At 40.7% G+C, this 26316-nt stretch overlaps 1 protein-coding gene across 1 annotated transcript in view; it reads left to right on the top strand.

Annotated features, from left to right (window-relative positions):
• Nucleotides 1–26316, top strand: part of LOC121299459 (kinase suppressor of Ras 2-like) — a 68284-nt gene that overhangs the window by 19545 nt on the left and 22423 nt on the right. Inside the window, exons 7-16 of the mRNA XM_041227168.1 lie at nucleotides 9384–9586; nucleotides 16512–16581; nucleotides 18225–18308; nucleotides 19173–19240; nucleotides 19517–19549; nucleotides 20963–21081; nucleotides 24425–24502; nucleotides 24544–24598; nucleotides 25271–25312; nucleotides 25729–25795. Of these exons, the coding sequence (XP_041083102.1) occupies nucleotides 9384–9586; nucleotides 16512–16581; nucleotides 18225–18308; nucleotides 19173–19240; nucleotides 19517–19549; nucleotides 20963–21081; nucleotides 24425–24502; nucleotides 24544–24598; nucleotides 25271–25312; nucleotides 25729–25795 (819 nt within the window). The remainder of the gene's footprint in view (nucleotides 1–9383; nucleotides 9587–16511; nucleotides 16582–18224; nucleotides 18309–19172; nucleotides 19241–19516; nucleotides 19550–20962; nucleotides 21082–24424; nucleotides 24503–24543; nucleotides 24599–25270; nucleotides 25313–25728; nucleotides 25796–26316) is intronic.

The following is a 26316-nucleotide window of genomic DNA, read 5'->3' as shown; positions in this document are numbered from 1 at the left end:
CCATGCGAGCTTCTGTGTGGCTTTGTCCGTCTCTAGTCCTTTGTCAGCCTCTTTGGCGGATCCAGCACTGAATTAATCTGCCGCAGGCAGTCTCTGTAGCTGTCATTTGATCTGTCGATATATATTAGAAAAGTGATACCCGGACTAGCGCATGTGTTCATTGCCTCCGACGTTGCACTCTGATATGTAGGTCCAGAATGAAGCTATTGACAGCTGCTCTTGAGAGCATATGCATTTGTGTTTTGTTTTTCTGCATCACTGTGAAATATTAAGTTCTGAAAGTATCAGCCCAGTTTTTTCTTGCTCTAATTGGAATACACATGCCATTGTCCCCGAGCATACTGAATCCAAAGAACAGCAAGCAGGCTAATTAGAAAAATATATATGGTCTTGGTATCGTACAACCCTTAGATGGTGCTGCTGTGCTTGTGCAAGCTAATTCCCCTCCTGCACAAGTCAGTGTAAAGTCCATGCACTGGGGGAGAGGTATAATTATTATTTGGTCATCCTTGAGGTACCGGAGGCTCCAAATCTTGGTTCAAATTGGTAATGGAAATGTTACCTTTTGCTGGAGTTCTTTCTGTGGTAGTTAGTTATGCTAATGATAATAATGCAACAGTAAGGACATGTATTTTTACTGAATGAAGCATAACATGCACAGTATGCTCAGTGAACAATGTGCGGTAACTGTGAGCTGCTGCAGTGCTTTTGAAGTTGAAAGGCAGTTTTTCTCCATGTCAACGTGCTCGGCTTCATCAAGCAGCGAGTCGGCCTGACAATGAACTCCTTGGCTGTCTGTAATCAAATAACATTTTACCTCATTACCTCTTTTTTCATCCATTCCCGAAGGACTTTAATTAATTTTTATTGTGCAATATGTTAAATAACAGTGTTAGGAGGCTGGAGTCCGATCCGGATGGCTGGATTCCGTGATTGACTCTATTACACCAACGCTTTCTCTAATGAAGGGAGCTGTAATTTATTATTCCTTTAATAGCGTGCTGCTTATATGTAGAAAGGCGTTTTTCTTTCTTTCTCTCAATTCAAATTGAATCCTCTTGATCTGTGCGCTCAGAGGCAGTGTGCCATTCAGATCTGAGCTCCGCAAGGCTCCGTGTAGGCAGCTTCAACTCAACAATTAGCATGTTCCCAAAGGCATGACGACTGTTTTGAGAAGCGAAGAGGAACAAGTTGACAAAGTTTGTTATAGCTTTAGGCATCAGGCAGAGTTTCTCGCATTTCTTCAACACAAGCATGATTAGTAGGAAATGACCGACATTCTCAGGGCGCCAGATGTCTACGGTTCATTTACTCGCTGTTGAATGTTTGGATGCTGCTGCTTACAATGGACATCGTGTCCAGTGCAAGTGTAAAGGCATGCTGGCATCACATTGATTTTTTTACCACATTCCTTTTGAAGAGGCATTGTTAATTTTACCTTTCCTGTTGTTCTCAGTTGGTTAAACTGTGTTTTCCAAGACCTGTAGCTAAGGGAACATCACTGCACTGCCCTGAAGCTTTTTCAAATAAACATTCAGCCTGATGAATGGGTTAGCATGTCTAACCTGCATGGCAGTGTGTTAGTAATGGGGTCCTTCCATGATAAACTCTGTTATTTACTCAGAGCAAACCTACAAGATGTCAGTGTGACAGACTGCTGCTCTAGTCACTTCCAGTATACTGTTCAGGGGTTCCTAGTAGTACGAGCACTCCTTTGTAAGTTTATTAAGCCTCTTTTTGTACAGGCTCTCCAGGCTGAAGAGCAGAGTGAAGTTGCAAAATTAATTTCTGAACCAGCACAGAGCAAAGGGAGAGTAGTTCAAATCAAACATTTCAATGGCAGGCTACTACTTTTGTTAACCTGAATTGTAGATTTAGTTTAGAGTTTACAACACATGAAAAACACTGGCAAGTACACCTAAAGAAAGACAGTGTTATACACAGGAAGTACATGCACAGGGAGCACGATCTGCAGAAGTTTGAAGAATCTATATAAGACACAAAATAACTTATCTTTCAATGATGTTTACCTCTGTATTTAAAAAACAAAAGTGTTTTATCTCAATCGCGACGCTAACCCAGTCATAATGTTGTGAATTGCATACAGAATAGAGAGTAAATAACATGTCCCTTCACCTGCGACTTCAGCTTGGGTTTGCCTGTTTTTGTCTGTTATCACCCCTAGAGAGAACAGAATGAATTTGCAGCACACAGACTCAGGAGCGGGACGAACCCACCGCCACTTACACTTTGCACCAAATAAGAGTGAAGGGCTCGCTGCTCATCTCATTTCTGCTGCTCCCTCAACAGCCCTTTAAACAGAGCGCTTCCCCTTTTATTAAAGTGCTTATTAAGACAATTTAGTAAAACTACTGTACCGTTTTTGCCTGGGTTTTACAACAACTTTTACTATTAAAGCTTTATTACCATAGTACACCACAGGGAACGTATTCTATATAATATAGTTATAGATGGCTGAGAACTGTGCAGATTGATTACCTGCACTGTTGACATCACTACTGTGATATAGACTAGCTGCTTCCACTGAGGCTTCAGTTACACCTTGTCTCATTCGTACACAGCCGACTCAATCAAAAGCTGGCTCCCAAGCATCTCCTTTATCATACACTTTCATTCTGCGACAAGTCATTGCAGTTAACAAGGTATGAACTGTAATCTAATCCTCCCGTGTTGATTTGTTATGATGGATTCAATGGAATCACAGTCCTGTTTATTGGATGTAGCTCGGAGGGAACTGTAAACGGGTAGCGTGAATGACATCTTCACCCAAAAAGTAAACGGAAGCAGATGGCACACACCGCTGTGAACACCAATGCAGAGAGTTAGTCAACCAGTTACATGTTCCTGGCACCAGGGTTCTATAGGAGGTCAATTAGAAAACTGCTGACACCTGAAATGCAGGAAAGATGCTGTTTGAGCAGCTATAAAAACACACAATGGCAGGGTGTTCAATATCCGCACGCCAGGGGGTGTGGTAACAACTCGTCCTGCAGATTCTGCACCCTATTGGATCACCCTGGACTGTGTTACTGCGCTTATAAAATGGCACTGCCACCTCACCCACGTGGAGCGGTTGTTCAGCGAACCAGGGCAAAGGTGTGAGTGGTTTGTTTCTGGTTTGGTGTGCATGAGTCCTTTTCGGTTTGGAGTAAGCAGCTTGTAGTTCTTAATAGTTTTACATACAGTACACTTCCATGGCAACTTTGCATCCAGACCCACCTGCTTAGAGATTGCACGCTGTAGCTGTTTTGTCGACCCCTGCAAAGCTCTATGACATTAGGTGTCTATACAGGGATCAAGCCAGTGCCTGCGGTAAAGAAGCACAAAAACTCTTTCCTGTGCTTTTTAGGCTGGTATTGCTTTGCCTGTAAGGCTGAATCTCAGATAAGGTCGATAAATAGGACGTGGAAAGTTAAGAAAATGAAAACAGTCGCCTCCCTGACTGTTTAAAATACTGAAGTGACCTGAGGAATTAAGAATCGCATATTTCATTTCCTTCCTGTGTAATAATATGTGGGTTTCATATTCCTACACTTCTCTATGCTTTAAGTTTAGTTTGGAACAGTTTTTTTTTTTTTTTCAAACTGAAGAAAACTTATATAGGTGTATTCATCCCACCAGGGACATGTACAGACATCGTATCTCAGTGTCTCCTTCTGTCAGACACGCTCATCACAGACTGGCACACAGTATTCAGATTCTTTAACTTGTTTCCCATTTCTGGGCAATTGTGAGACGCGGGCTGTCAGGTAGACCATAAAAAAGAAATGAAATAACTTAGTTAAATTTTTGGAAAGAAAAGCCATTAATCTGAATGCTGTGAGTACATACAGTCTATAACAAGGTGACACTTCATAGCTGTTAGTGACACTTGGCACTGTGTGTTGTTCCTCAGAAATCTCATCACTGTTAATTGCTGCATTGGCATTCAGTCTCTGATAATGCTGCGTGGTAAAGGGGTATTAGCATGTGCTGCTGAGGAGGTAATACCTAACAGAGTCTATTCCCTCTAATGAAATACCGCGTGGCTCTACACGGCTGCAAAATTTAAGGCATGATTATGAATTTATATGAGTGTTTAGGTGCCCACTGTGTCGGGGTCTGGAATCCTTTTGTTGCTTGTGCATAATTGATTTCTTCAGCCCGGACGCTTGTGGAAATGGCAGCTGCGTGGTTAAGTGAGCGTCTGGGGAGGTTCAAGTGGCCGCAGTGATGTCATCTGCTTTAGGACGGGCAGTTTGGGATGTTTAATTTTGTTTGTGTTTTTTCCTTTCTTAAAGCCAGCAGCTGAAGTCCCATGAAAGCCTTGATGTTCCCTTATCATCTTCCTTTTTTATTTTCCTTCACCGTAACTTCAATGGCAAAGCAATTCAGGGATGCCACCCCTGGGACCAGTCTCCCAAATATCCCATCATTGGTCACAGTTGATGAACACAGAGGCGCAGCGCTGTAACACTAGAGCGCAGATCACATGTCCGTTCTTTATTCTTTATTATTGAAAGAGAACAAAGTTAAAAACAAAGCAACGTTTTGACTTTCATCGATTCTTGCAAGGTTACATCTGCACAAAGGCAGCCACAAAGGTATGAGTCATTGGCCCTGGTGTTGAGTCGCTTAGCTGGATCTGAAAGAGAGATGACCGGGAGCTGAACGGGAATTAAACATGTTGACGGCAGCACAGCTCATTCAGTTGTGACAGAATTTCAAAACACCTCCTCTCTGAAAACTGAGCAGCCGCAAGCCATGGAGAGACCATCACGGATACTGAGCATTAATAATCTGCAAGCCAAGAGAGCAACTGCCTCTTACAGATACCAGAGAGAAAGAGAGAGAGAGAGAGAGAGAGAGAGAGAGAGAGAGAGAGAGAGAGAGAGAGAGAGAGAGAGAGATTCCACTTCTAAGTCAAGCACTTTGATTTGGTTTCAAGCACTTTATGGTTCTTATGGTTCGTACCAAGAGCCAAAAAAAATTGTAATTGTCGATCTTAACCCATTAATTGTATTTTCTTGGACCATTTTTAACTGGCATCTGATTGGGTTAACGTTGAACTAAACAGGCGTGGGGCACTTGCACTTACAGTTCTTAGTCTTTGGATTAAATGGCAGCATATCTAAACAGCATTGACAGCTACAGCATTGAAGTCAGGGCCCCTTTTGTTTTGAAAAGCAAGCACTCAAACAGTGCCTGTGAGTCTCGTGGGGACTATTTCTCTCTTCAAGAGCATGCACAGTAGCTCTTTTAATGGATCGGATCTCCTGGTCTTCATCACAAAACCATTTTGGTGTTTCATCTTGCTGCTTACAGTATCTTAGGCTTTATTTTTCACAGCAGTAAATAATGTAACAGAAAGTGGGTCCCTTTACCTGTACTGTCAGCACAGGATTCTTTTCAGGTGGATGCTGTGAGCAGCACTTCTACCTACAGGTCGTGATGTGTCAGGCTGCTCCAGATACTGCTACAGCTGTGTCCGCTTGCATTGAGGGGACGTGGTTTCTAATGTTGTACTGCTTGCATTGAGGGGACGTGGTTTCTAATGTGTTACCACTTGCATTGAGGGGACGTGGTTTCTAATGTGGTACTGCTTGCATTGAGGGGACATGGTTTCTAATGTGTTACCACTTGCATTGAGGGGACGTGGTTTCTAATGTGGTACTGCTTGCATTGAGGGGACGTGGTTTCTAATGTGGTACTGCTTGCATTGAGGGGACATGGTTTCTAATGTGTTACCACTTGCATTGAGGGGACGTGGTTTCTAATGTGTTACCGCTTGCATTGAGGGGACGTGGTTTCTAATGTGGTACTGCTTGCTTTGAGGGGACATGGTTTCTAATGTGTTACCGCTTGCATTGAGGGGATGTGGTTGTTTGCAATTCTTTTTTTATTACCTATACTTTTGAAGGGTGGCTGAGGCTTGACAAGAACAGCAGCACAGATTGGATCCCTGAGTATAGAAGTGGCTGCAAGTAGCAGTGTTAGGGTGTCTTTGAAATGAATTGAAATGTTTCCAGGCAGAGCTTGGTTTGATCTCATCTCGGACTTGTCATAATGGCAGTACATCTTCTCTTGTGTGCAGATAACATATGCCATGTACAACAGCACACTTCTGTTTAATAGCAGCTATTTGATCAGTAGACTAGTCACGCTCTGCATTGAGTAGCCTAGCTGCCTTTGGTTTGTGAAGCCCTGGATTTATCAAAGATAAGCCTATTGTATTTGATTGGTAAATAGATCAGTTTGGAGTCCAGGGACACAGACATTGGACCCGAGGGAGCTGCTAGCCAATAATATCCCCATTTAGCTGAATTGAATTAACAGGTCATCAATGTATGGCAATCCAATCAGAATAAATATTGCTCTGCATTCTCAGTATTTATTGCCTGAACTTATCATTTCCAGAGGCATTTTACTCTCCCCAGCTGAAATGTAAATTGCATTGAGCCTTAAGTGTCCAGTCTCAATACTCCCTGGAAAGGTGCAAGAATCTGGCTAGTCCAGAGTGGGAAACCATCATGGCACGAAGCAGCAGCCTGAACCTATCAACCCACTGAACCCACATTCTGCAGAGGAGGAGTGCTGTGTGTCACCCCCTCTCTAAGAGTGTCTCCTGTCATCCATCAGAGATATTTAGCTTTAAATACATTCAGAAGCACAGCTGAAAGCATTGTAAATTGCCACTGACTCTGACAGTTATGACACTCAAGAGATCCCTCGGGATGTGCAAAAAATTCACCGCCAGTCGCTGTTATTTTTTAAAACCAAAAGAGAAAAATGTTTCAATAAAAATGCACTTTGTGGGGAATGCTAAAACTGTACAACCAACCACATGTCTTTCTTACTGGGAGCTCAATTTACAGTATCGCCGTGACTTCTGATTGCACTGCTGTTTTGGAAAACATTGCTGGAGAAACAGTTGATTTGACCTCAATGTTACTCACCCTGGACTGAGCTAAGAATAGGAAAGGAATTTATTTCAACAGCAGACATGTGCAGTAAATACAAATATATATGAAAACACAAACTAGAATGCGCTTGTGGTTTCCTAGCCCTAGGAAGATGCCGTAGAGTCTTCTTACAGTGTTGGTTTATTGCACACGAAGAAAAGAAATGAAACACAGGGTATTGTGACACCTCAGCTTAAAGAACTGTTGCCCGTTGAACTTATTTGGAATAGAATTGTCAGTGATATGCAAGGAACACGGCAAAGGAACTCAGGCCATCTATGGCATTTTCCAGACTTGCAGGATGACTCACTTGAGTGTAACAAAACATTCCTTGCATTGATGCTGTGTGTGTTTCAAGAAGTCTTTTGCTCAGAGCTGAAGGTGGCTGTTTTGATGAACGCAGAATTCAAAGTAATATAAACTGATGGAACCTGGCTTGACTTTTAATAATGCACAGATGTGATTAGACGTGTCAGTTTTAGTTTTAATAATTTGTGCTGCTTTGACCTTGTTGTTCTTGTTGATTTCCACTGTACTGTAAATGAGATGCCAGCTTGGTTTTGCAGAGGTTAATATTTAAATGGTAGTATTTCATTATATGTAGTATTAATTAGCACATATATGTGCATTGTAACTATACCAGGACACATGTAATAAGTGTTTTGCTATAAAGATTGCCACCATCTTTTGTAATTACACATGCACAGTATATTCCCTTGTAAAAGTTTACCATACTAAAAGCACAGCAGTGTAATACAGTGTAGTGAAAGCACTGTAAGCCCAGGGAGATATGGTAAAGCATATTACTAAACATGGAATGCCATGCTAAACTATGGTAAATGCAGAGTATACCCATGGGAAAAGCGGGGGAAAATTGCAAAATGACCACGCTAACCAAACTCCACACAGCGATCCACAAACTATGTGTGCAGTTATCATGTAATGAACTAATTACCATTTAAATCAAGCAAACACACACATCCTGTAGCATAACATATCATTTTCTTAATGCAATGGGAAAAGGCTCATAGGAACACATGCTGACATGCATATGAAAGCAGTGTATGAAATGGATCATGACTGTAGGATCAGCCTGCTTCATTGAAATTCATTGAGAAACAAAAACAAAATGATTGAGTTTGGATGCAATTGCATTTGAATCTCCGTCTCATCAAGTGTAAGCCAATGAAACCGTGTCACCTGATTGGCCCATGGTTATTATTCTTTACTGGGTTGGACATGATAGGTTGCAGGTGTCTGATATAAATAATAATAGGTGATCTGGTAATAGCTTATGAATGGTATTTGCTGCCTGGAAAAGCAAACTGCTAAAGTTGTCCTCTTCAGTCCTGAGACCGGGTTTGTTAAGAGAAAATAAAATTTGCTGGTGAAAAGCATTATTTTGGTTTACAGTGAGACCAGAAAAACATACAGAATATAAGACTGATATCTGGGACCCCAAAATATTGGAGGTTCAGTATTGTATTGTATTGTAATGCCCGTACCCGAGGGCTCTCTGCCTGACGGTAATGCGGTCAGTTTCAAATGAAGTGAGGAGGGAGTATCACAAACCAACGAAGGTGCTTGTAAGGGCTCTTAAACAACTCTAACAAACATTCTGAACAACTGCCAGGGCACATTTACTCCAGAAGAGGGTGCTTTCCATTCTTCTTATATAAGACTGGAAATAGATCTATTGATCTAGCAATCCATTTCTCTCAATCTGCCCATCTGTCACTTGGAGTATTTACAGATTGGTAGACATGGAGAGACAGAGTAACACAATTCGATTTTCACATGCTATGCAGAGCAAATGATATGTATTTATTTTACTTAAAGAGCCATGAACTGGACTGATTATGTGCAACCCTCTGATTATTTTCTGGTACAAAACTAAGGAAACGAATTACATTTCAGGTAATTTGCAAACAAATGAGAAGAGAGATAATGATAGAGCACTGTAATGGTCCTCTGTTGCATTCCAGCAGCTTGTCTACACTTGATGAGCAATTGCAGTGTTATTGTTTATTTAACAGAAGCCTTTATCCAAGGAGACTTACAGAGACTGGGGTGTGTGAACTAGCTGCAGAGTCACTTACATCAACATCTCACCCAAAAGCACAAGGAGGTTAAGTGACTTGCTCAGGGTCACACAGAGAACCAGGGAACTCCTGGTTACAAGCCCTTTTCTTTAACCACTGGACCACACTGCCCCCTACGTTATAAAACGCTAAGGACTTGTTTGCACACACTGCAATTTCAAGTCAATATATTTTATTTATATAGCACCTTTCGTACCACCGTATCTCAAAACAGAAGCAGTAGCAAAAATGACAAAATGACTTTCTCCACCAGTATAAGAATATGCATTGTTGTCTGTTTTTTCCCCTTCTTTCAATGCTACTGCTTATTTTTTTTCAGAACTAAGAAGAAGACCAAACCCCTGAATCTCAAGATCCACAACAGTGTGGGGAGCTGTGAGAACATCCCCTCTCAGCGCTCCCCTCTCCTCTCCCAGCGCTCCCCTCTCCTCTCCGAGCGCTCCCTGCGATCCTTCTTCGTCGGGTATCCCTCTTTCCTGCCCTCGACTCCGCCTGTTCACAGCGATGCCACTTTCTCTGCAAGTAAGTCCAGGTTTTACAAGTGCTTCTGGAGTGTGGTGGAAAATTCTGGCTTGGTGGAATTAAATTAAAAGTGTAACACTGACAGAGCCATTGAGATGCATCAGACATGTCATTTAACAGCCCTGTAGAGACCTAATCATTTAGATTTATTCATGGCTGGCGTCACATACCTTAATATATATAAATGGTATGTCTGGACAGAAGTCTACAACATAACATTTCTGTAGTGTATATGGCAGTACTAAAGTATTCATATGGCCCCAGCTTTGTATTAACAGATGTGTGGAAATTCCAATGCATAGTCATCGGCTCTAAATGAAGTCTAACAATAAACACTCAGTCATTGGGTTAGTGTGATATACTGTGCATGCATATTGAGAAACAGATTTCACACAGGTTTGACATCACATTATGAGATCTGCACTCAGGCTCTGTCTCGCAGTGCTTCCTTACAAGGCTTCCAAAGGGAAATGTGATTCAGGTTTTGAACGTGGGTGGAAAAAGGAAGGGGAAAGATATTACCCCATAAAACACTGGCTCTGCAATGATATTTAGTTCCTGTAATAAAATTTTGACTAACACACTGTGTTATTAGGGTAGTATTGGCTATAATTTTGCGTAATCGGTCACATGGAAAATATAAAAGCCACTTTCACCAAATACTGCTTTCAACCAACTGCAGCCTTGCTCAAAACTAAACTAGGACATTGGTGTCTTTATAATTCAGGACCGCATCCTGTCAAATCACACTTCTGACTAGCTTCCAGAGAAGTATGAATAGACGGATGGCCAGAGCCTCTATCGTAGACAAACTGCATTTGCATTTCTAATCATTTTCAAAGGCAGCGTGCCACCGCATACAAGCTGCTAGTCTGGCCTCACATTAACATTGCGCCACCGGAAACGATAAAAGTGTCGCTCTCGCAAAATAGGGGCCTCGAGTGGCCCAAGATGTGAGTAGACTGTGAATGACAAAGACACTGTCAAAAATAAAAATAAAATACTGGTCCAGGCGTAACCCTAAAGTGTCAGTGCTAACACAAGTAATGGGTTCCAGCTCCTTGCAAAGCGTGCATTGTGCTACTATGTAGATTGATGTGCTTGTGCTGGATTCTCCCCCGAGCGCAAAAGAAGCCAAGAGGTGGCTTCAGAGATTCATGTTGTGCTTTCCATGGGTGTTTGTCTTGTGTGTGTTTGTTGGGCTGTCACCCTTTTTTTTTTAAATAAACATTTTTTTTTAATTCTGTTTGTATTATATTATATTGTATATTATTAAGCATTTACCTCATAACTGGAAAATAATTGCTGAAATTGAATGCGCACATTTTAGAGCAGAAAACTAAAAACTAAGAAATCATGCTATATTTAAAATAAAGGGACTTTTTTGGTGGAAGCAATGTAAAACATATAACATCTAAAAGGAAAATAATAATAATAATAATAATAATAATAATAATAATAATAATAATAATAATAATAATAATAATATAATTGATATTGAAATTCAGGAACCCATCATACCTGCAGATTGACCTGCTGTAATATTGCAATATAGCTGTGATTGTAATGCTGTGATAATCTCCACAACTTTGTATCTTTATAGAAAAAGAACTCATGTTCCTTTCCTTGATCAAGCAGTTTTAAAAAAAGAGAACAAGCCGACATACTTCATGTGATGCTACATGAATCTCTGGGATTGAGCGCTCCCTCTCTTTGCTTCTGCGGGCTGCAGGAACGCCTGCTTTCTTCTCTGAGTAGCTGTAAGATAAACCAACAAATTAGCTGGCCTTCTGCACCCGCATAACGACGAGAGCAGACTGCGTTTCACTACCAGTTTTATTTGGCACACCACCGAAACTGATATTTCTGAGGCCGTGCACAAAGCATGCAAGAGTAGTGCCTGAGATGATATACTGTACCGGGAGGCATGTTCATATATTCCAACATACACTGTCTGAGACAAAAATGACCATGTTTGTATTTCTTCATATAACAGTATGTATAAATGACTGTATCAAAAAGGTGCAAAGCAAAGCAATGCATCAGTGATGTTTGTAGTGAGCAGCACACAGCCCACGGTACAGCACAGTGTTTCCTTCATCTGTTTAGAGGTATTTTGATGATGTTTTATTTTACTCCTGAGAGAGAATTTTTTTTTTCTGTAATATGGTACAAATTATATTTTCTGTGCATTTCAATTTTGAAAGAATATTCGAACGTGAAAAAAAAACCCATCACCCCGGCACTGGAAGATAGTAACAAAGTAAATCAATCTTATTTTGGACTCTTGAATGCCTTTTGCTGTGCTGCGTTGAGTGGATGATGCAGCATGGAATCACAATCCTTCTGTGACTCTTTGTAAGGTGAAGATTGGGAGTTCTGTATGGATGAACCAGGAGTGAGTCTGCATTGTCTGGCGGTAGTAGAGGCACTCAGCTTGTGTTCATCTCTCCTCTCAATTAGATGGAGTCTCAGTGTGCCGTTGTTCATTACTGAGTGCAACTGGTTTGGGACGCGGGAGGATTATTATTCAAATCCTAGGCGGGCTTCTGAAAGTTGAGTTTAATAATCTCCTCTCCTATAACTCGCACTTAGTTAATTATACTAAATGTCAGAAGGACTGTTGTTTTTAATTAGACATATCGTAATCATCGCCCTTTGTTTCAGACTGAAGAAAGTGTATTTCTAAAAATGCAGCGCACCTTCTGTTCTAACCTTTCCCCATTCCCACCCTGTCCACACGCTCAAGCGGGGGCCAGTTCTAGCTACCTGTATGAACTCTATGGAGTTTGACAAGCTGCCCTGCCAAAACTTATAAAAAAGAACATTATGCATGATAGAATAAATACAGAGATATGGATCTTAATGTGGTGTAATTACACACGCAGTGACTGAAGGGGATATTGAACAGCAGGGTAGGTTTTTTTATTTCGTTTACATTCCTGCTGGTGTGCTGTTGGGCAGCAATCACAGACATACATCTTTGTGGGATGAGTAAGGTACAGTATGTTTACCTTCTGAAGTAGATGTAATCAAATAGCACAGTACTTCTTCATGTCTTGCGTTGGTTCCAGTTTTCTTGTCGCTATTAAATCAAGTGGTTTGGAGGACAATTGTCAAATTCTTTTGTGAAAACAATCCCTTATTGAAAACTCTTACCATAGATTTGATGGCTCCGCTGATCAAAGAGAAAGTGTTTGGTTTTTTTGATAGAATCCATAGTGAGAACAGGCGCTCTTGTATAACTCTTAGCCCTGTTGTGCCTATCTGAAAGGGGTTCTACATCTGTTCAGAGGCTTTGTGTGGGAAACGCTGCTCAACATGTAATATTGGTTTCTTCTGAAGAAAAGCATGCTGGGAATATATTAACCCATTTTTCAAAAGAGCAATCACTTATCTTCCCGCTCTGATTTTAAAACTTGCCCAATCCTGACAGCCAGAGTCGGGCTCTGCTGACCAATGCCTTTAACCTTATTAGGACCCAAAGCAAGGCAATGCTAAGAAGACCGAATCTCTGAATAGATGAGTATAACCAGGCTGTACCGGGAACCCGCCGTGAAAAGACATTGGTGCCTTGTCCTGGGTTTCATTTCAGTCTGGAAACTCATGTAATACATTATTTATTGCAGATTAGAATAGACAACACTACTATATAATACATATTTCACACTGCATTATTTGGCCTTTGGAGTCGCCTCTCCAGTTACCCCTGTCCAAAAATGAGCTTGCAGATAAGTGGAGAGGCTGACTGTAGGGAAGCCATGGGCAGGGGTGCAGGATAGCTGGAGGAGGCGGACTCTGGCGCACAGCCGGCACGTAATAGATCGAGGTAAGATATGAATCACTTCCTTGCTGATCACTGGACGTATCGATGAATAAGAAACTAGCTATTCGAGTGACGATTTGATCTGATCTGAGAAGCGCCTAAATATGCTGGATGTTGATGCGGTTTGAACTAAGGTTAAAGGGAGTTCCCTCCTGAACCACAGCTTTGCTGAGTTTCTTTAGGGCTGCTGAGAATCAATTCAGCCCATGTTCGGAGTGATCGAACACCCACAGCTCTTGCAGGACACCTTCCCCCTCTGTGCATGTCAGACATTCACATGACTCATTTATGTGAGTACGTAATAGAATTACACCAGTGAGGCTTCAAACGTAATGCTCACTACATTCTAATAACTTCCTCGTGTCAAAGGTGGCCATGCCTGTATATGGTTTCCATGGAGACAACAGCTATCTTAATAGCCTGAGAAGGGTGTTTTTTTTTGTAATTGAATATACATTCTTTATCTGATCTATACTTTCAAGCTATTTTATGTTCCTGTGAATGCTGAACAGCTACACAGCGTTTAGGACACAAACCTAGTGGTGTTCAATAAAAGGTTTCCTTATTGATCTCATGATGCATGAGCACCAGAAGCAGCTCTTTTATCCACTGAGCCAGTTTTCTGTCCTGAAGACCATGGCGTATCTTTTCTTTTTCTCTGCACTTTGGCTTTGGGCTTCTGTTGAAAACCCTTTTGGTTTTGAACTCTCAGAAGGATCGGTCCCATTTTCCTCAACCTTGTGCCCGGCCTCTCTTTAACAGTTACCAGAAAATGCCTGAAGTTTAGGGCTTTATTGCTGCTGTTGTTATTCAACCATCCTAATTCCTGGAATAACAACTCCTGGAATATTCATATCCTGTGTAATATTCTATATTTAATATACATAAACACATTTTTCAACTTTACAACAGCTGTGAAGTTTCTTTTAAGTTGCTAGCTAGAGTTCAGTCGAGTGTTATGCATCACACAGTTAGAAACTAGTTCTTGCACAAAAATCTCAAGCTTCAGTGTTTGAAAGTGTTTTTCATCAGTGGTGCTATAAATAATAATTATTTAACCTTTTCCCAGAGGAGAAAACAAAACAACACTTAGATATCTGGTCTCTCAAAAGAGTACAGCTTCACTCGAGTGCTCGCCAAGATGTAATAACAAAGTACCTTCATCTGAAACTCAACCCCTCTAATGAATACCGAGGGTCTTAGTCATGAGCTCAATTAGCAAGAAGAACTAATTATTTTAATAAGGCTGTCTGTATAAAAGCATTGCTAATTTCTTTAGATTGCTTGCTTAATTAAAATAATTAACAGAAAGTCAGGCTATCCTTGATTCTTTTATACAGTAAAAAGAGTACAGTGGACGATGGAAGACAAGCAGTAGCAAAACTTTCCCCAAGTCCTCCATTTTGTAACAGTGATGATAATTGTGAAGGATTTTGTTTTTCCTTTTTTTTTACCCAGGTTTTCTCCGCAATTTAGTGTGCCCAATTATTATCCTTATCCTTGGCTCAATGCTCGCAACCCCCTGCCGACTCGGGGAACGGAGACTGGAACACGCGTGCTGCTGTTTTATACAGTCTCTACACCCCTTTGCGTTAGTGGCTGGCTCATCTCTGTGTGTTAGCCACATTTTGACCACACAAATCCTGCTTACACCAGCTCACGTGAGGTCAGTTTAATCGATGCTTTCTTAGACAAGAAAACTTTGTTTCCCTGATAGCAGCCAGATAACAGCATGCTTCACACAGCTGCACTCTTAATTATATTCCTGATCGTTTCATTAACTCCTTACACAAGCACTGTTAGCCTACATAACACGTCTTCAACTAATACGTCAGTTGTTTAAAAAAAACCCAAAAAACACTGATTTCAAATTGCAAAGGCTGAACAAACTAAGATAACGTGGTAGCATTCTGCTAAATCTTTTTTTGTGGTTGCAGTATGGGTGGTTTTATGTGTGCGGGCATCCCAGGTCAGATGGGATGTGACCTCGACCTTCAGGTCCCTAATGATGGTCACTCTTTCATAATTAGGGTAATGCATTGGCTCGTATTGCCTGGTAGGTTTATGCAGCGTACGGGCAGGAGTGAGCTCAGAACGATCTATGTTTAAAACCTCTGAAACGTTACCAAACAAGGAGGCTGAGCGAGTGGTAAAGATGCTGTAGGTTAGTGCTGATAGCTCTGCCATTACTTAGCATTTTTATTGCTCCTTGCTTGTGCGTTTAATGAGTTTCTAAAGGTCTTTGCATCCATCTTACTGTCATAAATTCAAAAGCCCTCACACACCAGTCCTATGAGAAAGCACATTAGACAGCAACCTAAACAGTATAATCTTTGTTCTGATCAGCAGTGGTTATAATAGCAGTTTAACTCAATGTGTGTGCGTGCGTGTGTGTGTGTGTGGGTGGGTGTGTGCGTGTGTGTGTGCATGCGTGCATGCGTGTGCGTGCGTGCATGCATGTCCATTTATGCTGAACTTTAGTACATGCAGTGATAAACAGTTTTTTTTTTGATGATGACAGCATGATCCTCTGAGTAAGAACCTGTTCCATAGCATCTCTTTAAAAATAATAAAATACAAAGCCCCAGCTTTTACCCTTTAAAAAACGTATTTCTGTGACCCCATGAGCGGCTTGACGACTGTGGTAACCCTGCTTCAGTAGGAGTTACAGTTTCCACACTATGACAGATGGTTTGCCCTTTTCACAGTGACTTTCTAAAAAGTCTTTTAAAAAGCAAGCACAGGAGCTAATGACCAAAGCCGTCATCTGTGCAATTTTTAGAAGTATCTATTCCTGGGAAACGTTTCTTGTGCAAAGTAAACAATTATCTGTACAATGTTCAATGTTTTCGAGTTCCTTAAACATTCACCTTGATTTCATTTCAATCTCATTGCTTTTCCTCTTCCAGTTTGATGCATTAAGGTTGTTTAAGTATTTGGAATAATACAGAAAAAAATGAAATGATGTTTTATTCAGTGGTTTATTTTGTATCCATTTATTTCAATCAGTGTGTTAAACCTGGCAGTGTCTCTTGTCTCTGTCCCAGTATTTCAGTCCCTGGATTGTTAATCTCGGCTCTTGCTTTTCTCTCCATGCAGACACACTGTCAGTGCCTCGATGGTCTCCTCAGATTCCCCGTAGAGATCTGGGGAATTCAATAAAACACAGGTAACGTTTCTCCAAGAAGAAAAACGCATCCCAAGCGAAATGTCATCCTAATTACTGTAGACAGCCTCGCTTGAGGTCAGTTTCATCACACACTCCCTGCATGTATTTCACCCTGACAGTGATCAATACGAGGATTTAGAAGAACTGCTAATTCATTTCTTACATATTTAATCGGGGACACAATGCTAAAGTTGGTTCTTAGTGCATGTGGTTGTTTTCTTCAATTCATTGACTGCAACCCCCCCCCAAAAAAAAAAAAAAAAACAAGAAAAAAAATCCTGTTTGTCTTTGTTAATGCATCCAAGATATGGAGAATGTTTCTGCAGAATCGTGATAAAATCATTTAGCAGGATTTACTGTGAATCATGACATACAGACAGAACATGTCATACAAGGATAATCAAGCCTGGAGTATAGTTCCAGCTATCCTGATGACATGTATATTAAGGAAATGTGGATTCCACAGGTTGATAGAAATATGTATGGATGGAGGGTTTAAACTAGTTCTGTAGCTTTGTCATCAATAATAAAGTGACCCTAGTTCTGTAGCTTTGTCAACAGTAATAAAGTGACCCTAGTTCTGTACCTTTGTCAACAATAATAAAGTGACCCTAGTTCTGTAGCCAGAATAGAAAACAATAGTGTGATGCTATCCACCCCCATTAAATCACGGGCTCTTATTGGATTAGCTATCAGTAGAGATTATTTTGAAAAGGAGCAGACACTGATATACAAAGTCAAAAACAAAGACAGTCTGTTTCATTTTAGGCTAGTCATTTATCAGCATGTCTGCCGTTTAAGTATCATTTTTCCAGTAAGAGGAGACTATTAAATTTGGGATGAGGTGAAATGGAGGGGCCGATGAAAATACGCCACTTCTGTCAAACAGCATTACTCATATTTTGTTGCCTGCTGGTTTGACAGTATTAAGGTGAGTGATGGAAAGCATATTGGAGCTGAGCACCGCCACTCAGGCAGTGATGAAGGGACAGGTTGCTATGATTGCTAACTACTTTGTGAAAGAGGAGGAGTGCGGAGGTGTTTACTCATGCTTGCACGTATTTATTTATTATTTGTGTATTATTTTTTAACAGCATGCTGTTGAATTAGTTTATGACGGCTCTTGAAATACACTGTCGGGGTCTGTCTTCATCATCAGACTGAAACAGTAACGCTGCGGTTTATAAAACACATTAAGATCAGTTCGTTTGTATTCAATTAAAGAACAGATCAGGTAAACTAGACTGGTACTGATTATTAAGGCACTTGCAAGTGACATAATTAATCCCCAAAGTGTCGCCAATTGCTATACAATTTATCTTCAGAGTTAAAGGGGAGGTCGTTTTAGCCAAAATATTTGGTTTTTTTAGAATAATTTTAATTCATTTTTTATAAAACAAAACAATACTACTACTACTACTACTACTGATAATAATAATAATATAATAATAATAATAATAATAATAATAATAATAATAATAATAATAATAATGCAAGCATATTGCTGCTTAGAGAACACACATATTCTTTTTTTTCATATTTCTAGTCAGCTACTTTCTCTCATAGCCAGCTCCAGTGATATTAAATATAATGGTCCTATGGCAGTATAATGTGAGCTGCGAATGGCTTCTATTTCTCTGCAGGTTTTCCACCAAGTACTGGATGTCACAGACATGCATAGTGTGTGGGAAAGGAATGCTGTTTGGACTGAAATGTAAAAACTGCAAGTATGTTCCAAACTTTCAATGCTAGTTTAAAAAAAAAAAAAAAAAAGTTTTTATGGTCTTTTCTGTTTCAGTGACTGCCTCCAAATATGTGGGGCAGCAAACCAAACGGATTCCATCTGTTAGACAGGTACACACAGTGTAGTAATGCTCAGGTAACCACAAGTAAAAGTGGACTGGAGACAAGTGAACGTGAATCATTTTTAATATCTTCATAAGGGGCTTGTGTTAATGTTAATGTGTTAATCTGTGTGGTGACATTTTAACACATACATGCACACAGAGAATCTATGTACAGAGAGCATGCTTTCTCGAAGTCAATGAAGCACGTTCTAGGATCTGTCACCATTGCAAGCATGATAGTTAATTAGCATCAGATCTCTGTATCAGGGCTGGCTTCAGTGTTACCTCACAGGAGAAAGGATTTCTTAATGGCATGGTCCTTCTGCATTGTCAAGGCTTTGAGAAAGGAAGCAAAGCCGACATTTCTGATACTGAACTCATATTTAATATTTGTTTAATGGAAAGTAAAAGTTTAATTTGCTCCCAGACCTGTGGCCTTGTGCCTTGAGCAAACAAAAAAGAAAAAGTAACATCACCAATTTGTATTTATTTATGCATCTATAGAGGTGTTTGCAAAACCGAACACGTTCGTTTTTATAATTTATCATCAGAGTGTTTTTTTGTTAGCACTTTGGGTAGGCAAGAGGACTGCAAAGTGTCAGTCTTGGGAATTACTCCTTTAAACTGATCGCTTTGCAAAAACGTTTGCAGTTGGCTTTATATTAAATTTCACTGATCTTTCATTCACTTTGACTGCGAATCGTCCCCAACATTTTAATTGGTTTTATATATTTTGTCTTGTAGGTTGAAGTGCCACAACAAATGCACCAAAGAAGCCCCACCATGTCATTTACTTCTTATTCAGCGTGGAGGTCTGGATTTAACATAACTTTACATATCTGGCTCAGTTAGAGCTTACTGTGTTTCTGTTACAATGTGACTTACTGTAAAAGTCTGGCAATATACGGTATAGCCTTTCTAGAATTTAAAGACTTAAACTTGTGTCTAAGTTGTTTGTTCCTAGTTAAAAGAGTGCATATTTAATTATGATGTAAAGATCTTAATAAATCTGCCCCTTGTTTGTTTTAAGGAGAATTATTATCTGACAGCAGTATCGAGTGACAGTGCATTTGTTTCTTTGAAATTAGGAGTCCAGCAGGAGGGCAGCCACTTATACACAGGTATGGATGAGCTACAGTGCACACTGAACCCAACACTAACTCTGCACTGCTGCTCCCTTGCAGTTATGCTCCAAAAGTTGCAATGAAAATAAAAGATCAGCCTCTGACTGCCAATGAATTACCAGATTTTGCACTAAGGCAGTGAGGAGCGGCATGATGCCAGAGATTTCAAGACCTGTATGCAGCCTGGCCTGTTTGTTACGCATTATTTTCCTTCATTGCAGGTAAAAGTGAATAGGGAAATGCACTAGTAGCCACTTAACTCCAGTGAAGGATGCAGTTCAGTAAGAAAGAACACAGCAGGAAGTGCCCCTGAGCCACTGAACTGCACCAGCAGGGCAGCGGCAAAGTGCAGAACCGATCATGAGAAGCGATTGGTTGACAACCTATAGTGGCCATGCTGACGGAATTGATAACCCTATAAAGCATAATGTCGCATTGGATCCAAATGTTTTAGTTCATAATGTGCCTTCATAAAGTTTATCAGAAGCATAGCAAAGTGATATAAAGCACACCGAAAGTAAAGAATAGCAAAAAAAGGTGAAGCATATTAAGAAACACAGCAAACCAAGGTAAACTATAGTAAATGCACAGTATAACCATGGGGAAAGCATGGGCACAGTGCAAAATGACCATGCAAAAATACTGCAGTAAACTGTTTTAATGCTAGACACGTATTGGTATGTTATTTATTGAAGGTGTGTTGAACTAGGATCTCTTGAGTTACAAGATGGTCCTGGAAGATAGTAACTAGAGTTAAAGAAAAAAATACACTCCAATCATTATACTGCGTGTATGCATCGTTTATGTATTGTATTGTATTGTATTGCACTGTACACTGTGCATTTGGAACTGAAGATGACTGATACTACATATTCTGATTCCCATCATCCAATTTTCTCTAAGTCGAGATATTTTGCAACATTTGAAATGTCACTCTGAATGTCATACACATTTGAAATGTCACTTGAAATGTCATGTTTATTTTCCTTATTTTTGAGATGATTTTTTAATTGGGCACTTCACTTTGCCACATTGCAGGTAGCTCAATCTGTATACCTGACATACACCAACGTGTGACTGTTCCAGCAGAGTGTTACAGCACTAATGCTTAGCACAGAGAGAACACAAATCCAAACAGAAACAGAGGCGTGCAAAGAGCATGCCATCTCTATATATATAATTAAAAAGAAAAATGAGCTTAATATTTCATATCATAATGAATGACCTCAGGTATCTTAGAAGCTATTATTTTTTAATTATGCAAAGTGGAAAATAATCCTGTTGTTTTTTCTTCTTTATAATTGATAATAATACCTGCCATGCATCTAGCTCCAGCCCCAGTGTCTGTCCAGGGAGGATATTAAAGCCCTTTACCTTCTCTCTCTCTCTCTCTCTGTTTAACTCTTACAGCACGTCTCGTTCGAACTGAATCTGTCCCCTGCGACATAAACAACCCCCTCAGGAGACCCCCCAGGTATTCAGACCTGCACGTCAGCCAAACGCTCCCCAAAACCAATAAAATTAACAAGGTAAGCCCCTCCGACAGCAGCGTGTGTTTCTGTGGCTTCCCATTGGAGTGAGGAGAGAGAGAGAGAGAGAGAGAGAGAGAGAGAGAGAGAGAGAGAGAGAGAGAGAGAGGGAGAGAGAGAGAGAGAGAGAGAGAGAGAGAGAGAGAGGTGAGGGAGGGAGGGAGGGAGGAGAGAGAGAGAGAGAGAGAGAGCGAGAGAGAGAGAGAGAGAGAGATATCATTTTTTTATGGGAGCACGAGAATTGTGCTCCCATTGCAGAATTGTCTATAACTCAAAGTGGGGAGGGGGGCAGTACTATTCTGATCACCTCTGAGTTGGCTGGGGTCCTGGATCTAGCGAACAGAATGCAAGAATGATGTTGTAATCAATGCCATTGCAGTTGCACATTACCTTGTCTTTACATGCACTGACCATGTGTGTATTAACAGTGTTGTTTTACACTGTGATTGATATCGCATTGTATAAACTCAGCACCCTTTCTACTTGTCAAGTTGCAATTACAATGACACGGTGCTTCTACCAGAGTTCAGAGCTGCTCAGTTCTAGTCGTGTGCCGCAGATATATGTAGCCCAGGTTAGATCAGCCAGTCTACTTTAACCCTTTCAGTGCCGCCGGGACCTCAAGGTCTTATTTTAACGGCGCGTGTCAACACATGCCAGGTCCCACGTTACTATTTTCCCTTTCCAGTCCGATGTTCGACCCTGTCCAACATAATCAAAAAGATGTAAAGCACAGGTCTCCGGAAAAAAAAACGAGAAAACCTTTCAAGGGCTGAGTGTGATAGCCCTGTGCACCACAGAGATAATATGGACATAAACAAAGGAGAGAGCTGCTTCTGCATCCAGCGCTCAAAGAATATCGCAGAGCTTTTTGAAATGTTATAGTAATAAAATAATGAGTTGGATCGCATTATTGAGGAGTTTGTTGATAAAACAAATGATCAGAAGAGGATTTATCAGTATGCACGTCTATAAAGAGGTATGTGAAAAATACAGTGAACAAGGGGCAGGGCTTGGCTGGAGCTACAGCTGAGTGTCTTGCTGCGATTCAGTGTGTTTTAAACCTGTTTTACTCTGAAAAAAAAATAATTAACAGCGTGTGTAAAATAAACAGTGTGTGTGAAAATAAATTGGATCTGACGTGACCTGACAAGCGCTGAATAAATGGACCGCAAAGAGTTAAGAAAGGCTGCAGGGTTGCATTCACGGCGTAAGCTGTGAGTCATTTCCAAAAGGGAAAACCGTTATTGTGTGACCTTTTATATTGCTAATGGAATGTCTCCAGGGAGTAGATGCACCAGTCTGATCTCCTTCTGCTGTTGTCTATGCACTTCACAACAAGATCACCCTGGCCTTATTTCAACCCGGCTCACCTCTGCCACCACCGCGCTGACTCAGGAGGGACGAAGACGGACACGCGCTGTCCTCCGAAATGTGTGCCATCAGCCGTCCATACAGCCACCTCAGATCTACAGCATCGGAGGACCACACATCTCTGAGAGGCTTACAGGCGCCCGGCCAGTCTACAGGAGTTGCTGGTGTGCAGTGAGCTGAGGACACCCTGGCCGACCTAAGCCCTCCCCACCTGGGTGGTGCTCGGCCAATTGTGCGCCGCCCCCTGGGAGCGCCTGTCCACAGTGGGCAGTGGAATAGCTTGGACTTGAACTGGCGACCTCCAGGCTGTAGGGCGCATCCTGCACTCCACATTCAATATTCTAACCAAAAAAAACCAAATAGCTTGATAGAATTTGCTTATTTGCTTGTTTTTGCTTAAATAAGATACTGTTTGATATTCTCTTTTTTTGTGACAAACTTGAAGTGCACATTAATGACGCTCCTTTTAGCCTACTCAACTTAAAATATCTCCCTCTCCTGAAACATGTTAAAATGATGAAGGCCTGGCTGTATTGAGATAAATAATTATGCATGCCTTGGGAACATATCAAACCGGTAATACCTGATTAATGCTGTTATATTTCTATTTCAGTGTGCATTCTGCAATCTGTTTTTTCAAAATCTGTTGATCAAATTCTTTTTTAGACATGACGCATTTTAAAATGGGTGTCAGTGGTCCAGTTTGAAAAAAGCAAGACCTTTTAAAATGTCTGGTTCTTGAGGTTCTTTTTACATCTGTTCATTTCATGTACATGTTAATGGTTGTGGGGGTGTGTTATTAAATCAGGAGAGAGCAGATCCTTTATTGAAGTTGTCAGGATCCTTGTTAAAAATACATCTGAAGAACTCAATGCAGCTGATGCATGCACCCCAGCACATTCTCTTCTTGCCCATACTGTTATTTTGGAGAATCATGCCTAGTGGGGGTGTACCCAAACCCGAACCACAAACCCCAAACCACACCGGTACCCAAACTCATTTCCAAAACAAATCAATAACTAAATATTGGACTCCATTCACATTCCTTGATTATTTGAACCAAAGCAATTCTATTTATTAGTTGTAGGACATATTCATAAAATAAAACACGCTGATTGTCATCTGCATGAACATACAATTAAAAAAAAAAACATCTCTGTTAAGATATTAGCTTTAAATAACAATTTACAGCTCGGACAACCTGTTCCGTTTTGGTGTGCAAAAAAATTATTCTTTCTTTTCTAAGCGGACAGCTTTTGAGCGTGCAAGCTGACTCTCCTATTATCTCCAGTACAGAAGCTGATAAAAACAGGTTTAACAGCCAACATGATTATAAGAGCTGGATGTAACCTCTAGAGAGGACAGTCATTAGACACCAAGTATTTGATTTGTTATAATAAAAAATATGTAGCAGAGAGTGAAAACAGAAGATGTCTAATGTTAAAAGGAAGAAAGGTGTGCCTTAAACAAAAAGCCTTCCTTAGAAACTAATTCTACAACATAGGAGGACTGTAGTCAAAATGCATTTGCAGAGAAAGTGTACTCAATGTAGCTTTAAAAGGCGATTTATTTTACATTGAAACTAATGAACTGGAGGATTCTAAGCAAAGAGCTATTTTATGACAGGGTATGCGCTAATGAAACAAGTTCAGATGCTAATGCTAAAGGAGCACAAAAAACAAGCTTCTTCTCACAAATGCACTGCAAATGGCTTGATAACTGTGCTTATATTTACCACTTCAGTTAGTGAATATATTACACACGCACTTGCAAGGTACATATGAAGAAGGTGTTGCAATAACTGTTTAAAATGCCATCTAGTATTGACGGCACGGCAGCAGACAATAGCAGGTTCATTGGTATTAACAATTGTCGATTCTTTTTACTGTCGATGAAACGAAACACGTGGTTAAAGCCGGTGTCTGCTGAGGATGGCAAGCCTGTTTTAAAATGTCTTTTTTTCCCCTAGGATCACATTCCTGTTCCCTATCAGCCCGACTCCAGCAGCAACCCCTCGTCAACCACCTCCTCCACGCCGTCATCACCAGCTTGGACCGGGGGGGACGGAGGGTCGCGGTGCGGGGGGAGGGGGACCACCCCTCCCCACAATGCACCAGGCAGCAGAAGCAGTTCAACCTCACAGGTATTTGCTCTGAAGCTGTGTCCGTCGTCTACTTTTTCATGACTCTGCCAGCTTCAGTTTTGTTACTGTAGGACTGGCTTTGTATAACTGGCAGACGTCCGATGCTAATGGCTGTTTCATGCTCGCTTTAATAAAACCTGGCTAGGCAGCCTGGTTCTGTTTCCTCGGATTTCCACTTGAGGTCTTGTAAAGATAGTGTTTGTACACACAAGCCGGTCTAATAAACAATATCAACTCTTCTCAATAATCTCATTAATCATTTCTGAGAAATCAGCCAATCACAGTCAAGGATTTTTCAACATGTCAGTTACATCTTACTCTTGTGTAAAGATGTCATCCCATGCATAGAGTTCAAAAGTGAAGGCTTTATTTTTGTCATGCAGAACAGTAGTTCATGAGTACCGTCGTCATTTTTGTCACTTATCATATAAAGTAACACGTGATGTGAAGGGTGTCCCTTATTCTAATAGAAATGATTGTGCAGTTTGAGAAGCTAAAACTGCACGAGATGACATCCCACCTAACAATCAGAGACACTCAACGCTGCACAAAGCAATAACTTAGAATAAAGTCTTTAAAAGCGCACACTGAGCCTAAATGAGGACTCGCATTGAACAGTATTGACACTGGGGTTGATTGCTCTGCTTACAGTCCTATTTTATCTGTTTCCAGCTTCTCATTATTACAAGTACAAGCAGCAGTTCATTTTTCCAGGTAAGTAAGGTATAATTGGCCATTAATTCTTCCCATAATGCACTCAAACAAGCAGGGGATCGTTCGTTTGATGTTACCTCCTCCCAGCCACAATCAAAGTCCCAGCTTTTTTTTTTTTGTCCCTTAATTATTGACATTTGGGACTTGGTAGTGATAATGAAGCAAGTCAGGCGACTTTCTTTTGTCCCGTCACTGTCTTTAACAGAGACCTAACCCTTTGATAAATATTTGACTAGCCGAGGCATGAATAAATTCGTTCCGTTTCTGTTTAATTTCCTGAGATTTCAGGATTCTTGTTAAATAAGCGCTGGGTTCCTGCTTTGAGGCCCCCTCTGACGGTTTGTGTTTCTCATTTGATGTAGAAATAAAGGTTCCCTTTGAGTTCCCTGACTCCTTCTCTCATTTCTTCTTTCCAGATGTTACACCAGAGGAGCCAAGTCGGGCTCCACAAGTCATTCTTCATCCTGTCAATTCTGACTCAGCGTAAGACAGTTTCTCACACATCTGCACCCCCTTGCTTAGCAAGCATAGCCTGATAATGGAGATATAGAGCTTTTGAGTCTTGCATCTTTTTAGAGAATCACTTATCCAACTGTGATGAACCTGGCTGGTTGTTGAGAGAATCTGGAGATACAAGGAGTGTCGTCCACAAGTACATCGAAGAAGGCACTAGTCTACTTCGCTTAGTTTCCAATGAGGGCTTGCGTCATGAGAACCGCTTATTAATTTGTGGTAAAAAACAACTTTTAAACTGGGAAATGTGTTCCGTCCCTCTTGTATGTTGACATGAAGGGTTTTAATGGTTACTAATGTACTTTAGTGGTGAAAATGAATTCATTTAACTTGTGGAAATCTTTCCTTCTCTTTTATCCAGTCTCCAGCAACCAGCAATTCCTGAACCGTATGGGTTTAGGGAGCAAAGGGAGGGGGGATTTGGAACTGACTGCTTGCGTTTATGCCTTTGGAGATTTGATACAAGAAGAAAATTAAAGAACCCACAACAG

The sequence above is a fragment of the Polyodon spathula genome, chromosome 25 (assembly GCF_017654505.1).
Source record: "Polyodon spathula isolate WHYD16114869_AA chromosome 25, ASM1765450v1, whole genome shotgun sequence".
In the NCBI taxonomy this organism is placed as follows: Eukaryota; Metazoa; Chordata; class Actinopteri; order Acipenseriformes; family Polyodontidae; genus Polyodon; species Polyodon spathula.
Note: the sequence above shows the minus strand (reverse complement) of the source record. Positions and strands in the feature narration are given on the sequence as shown.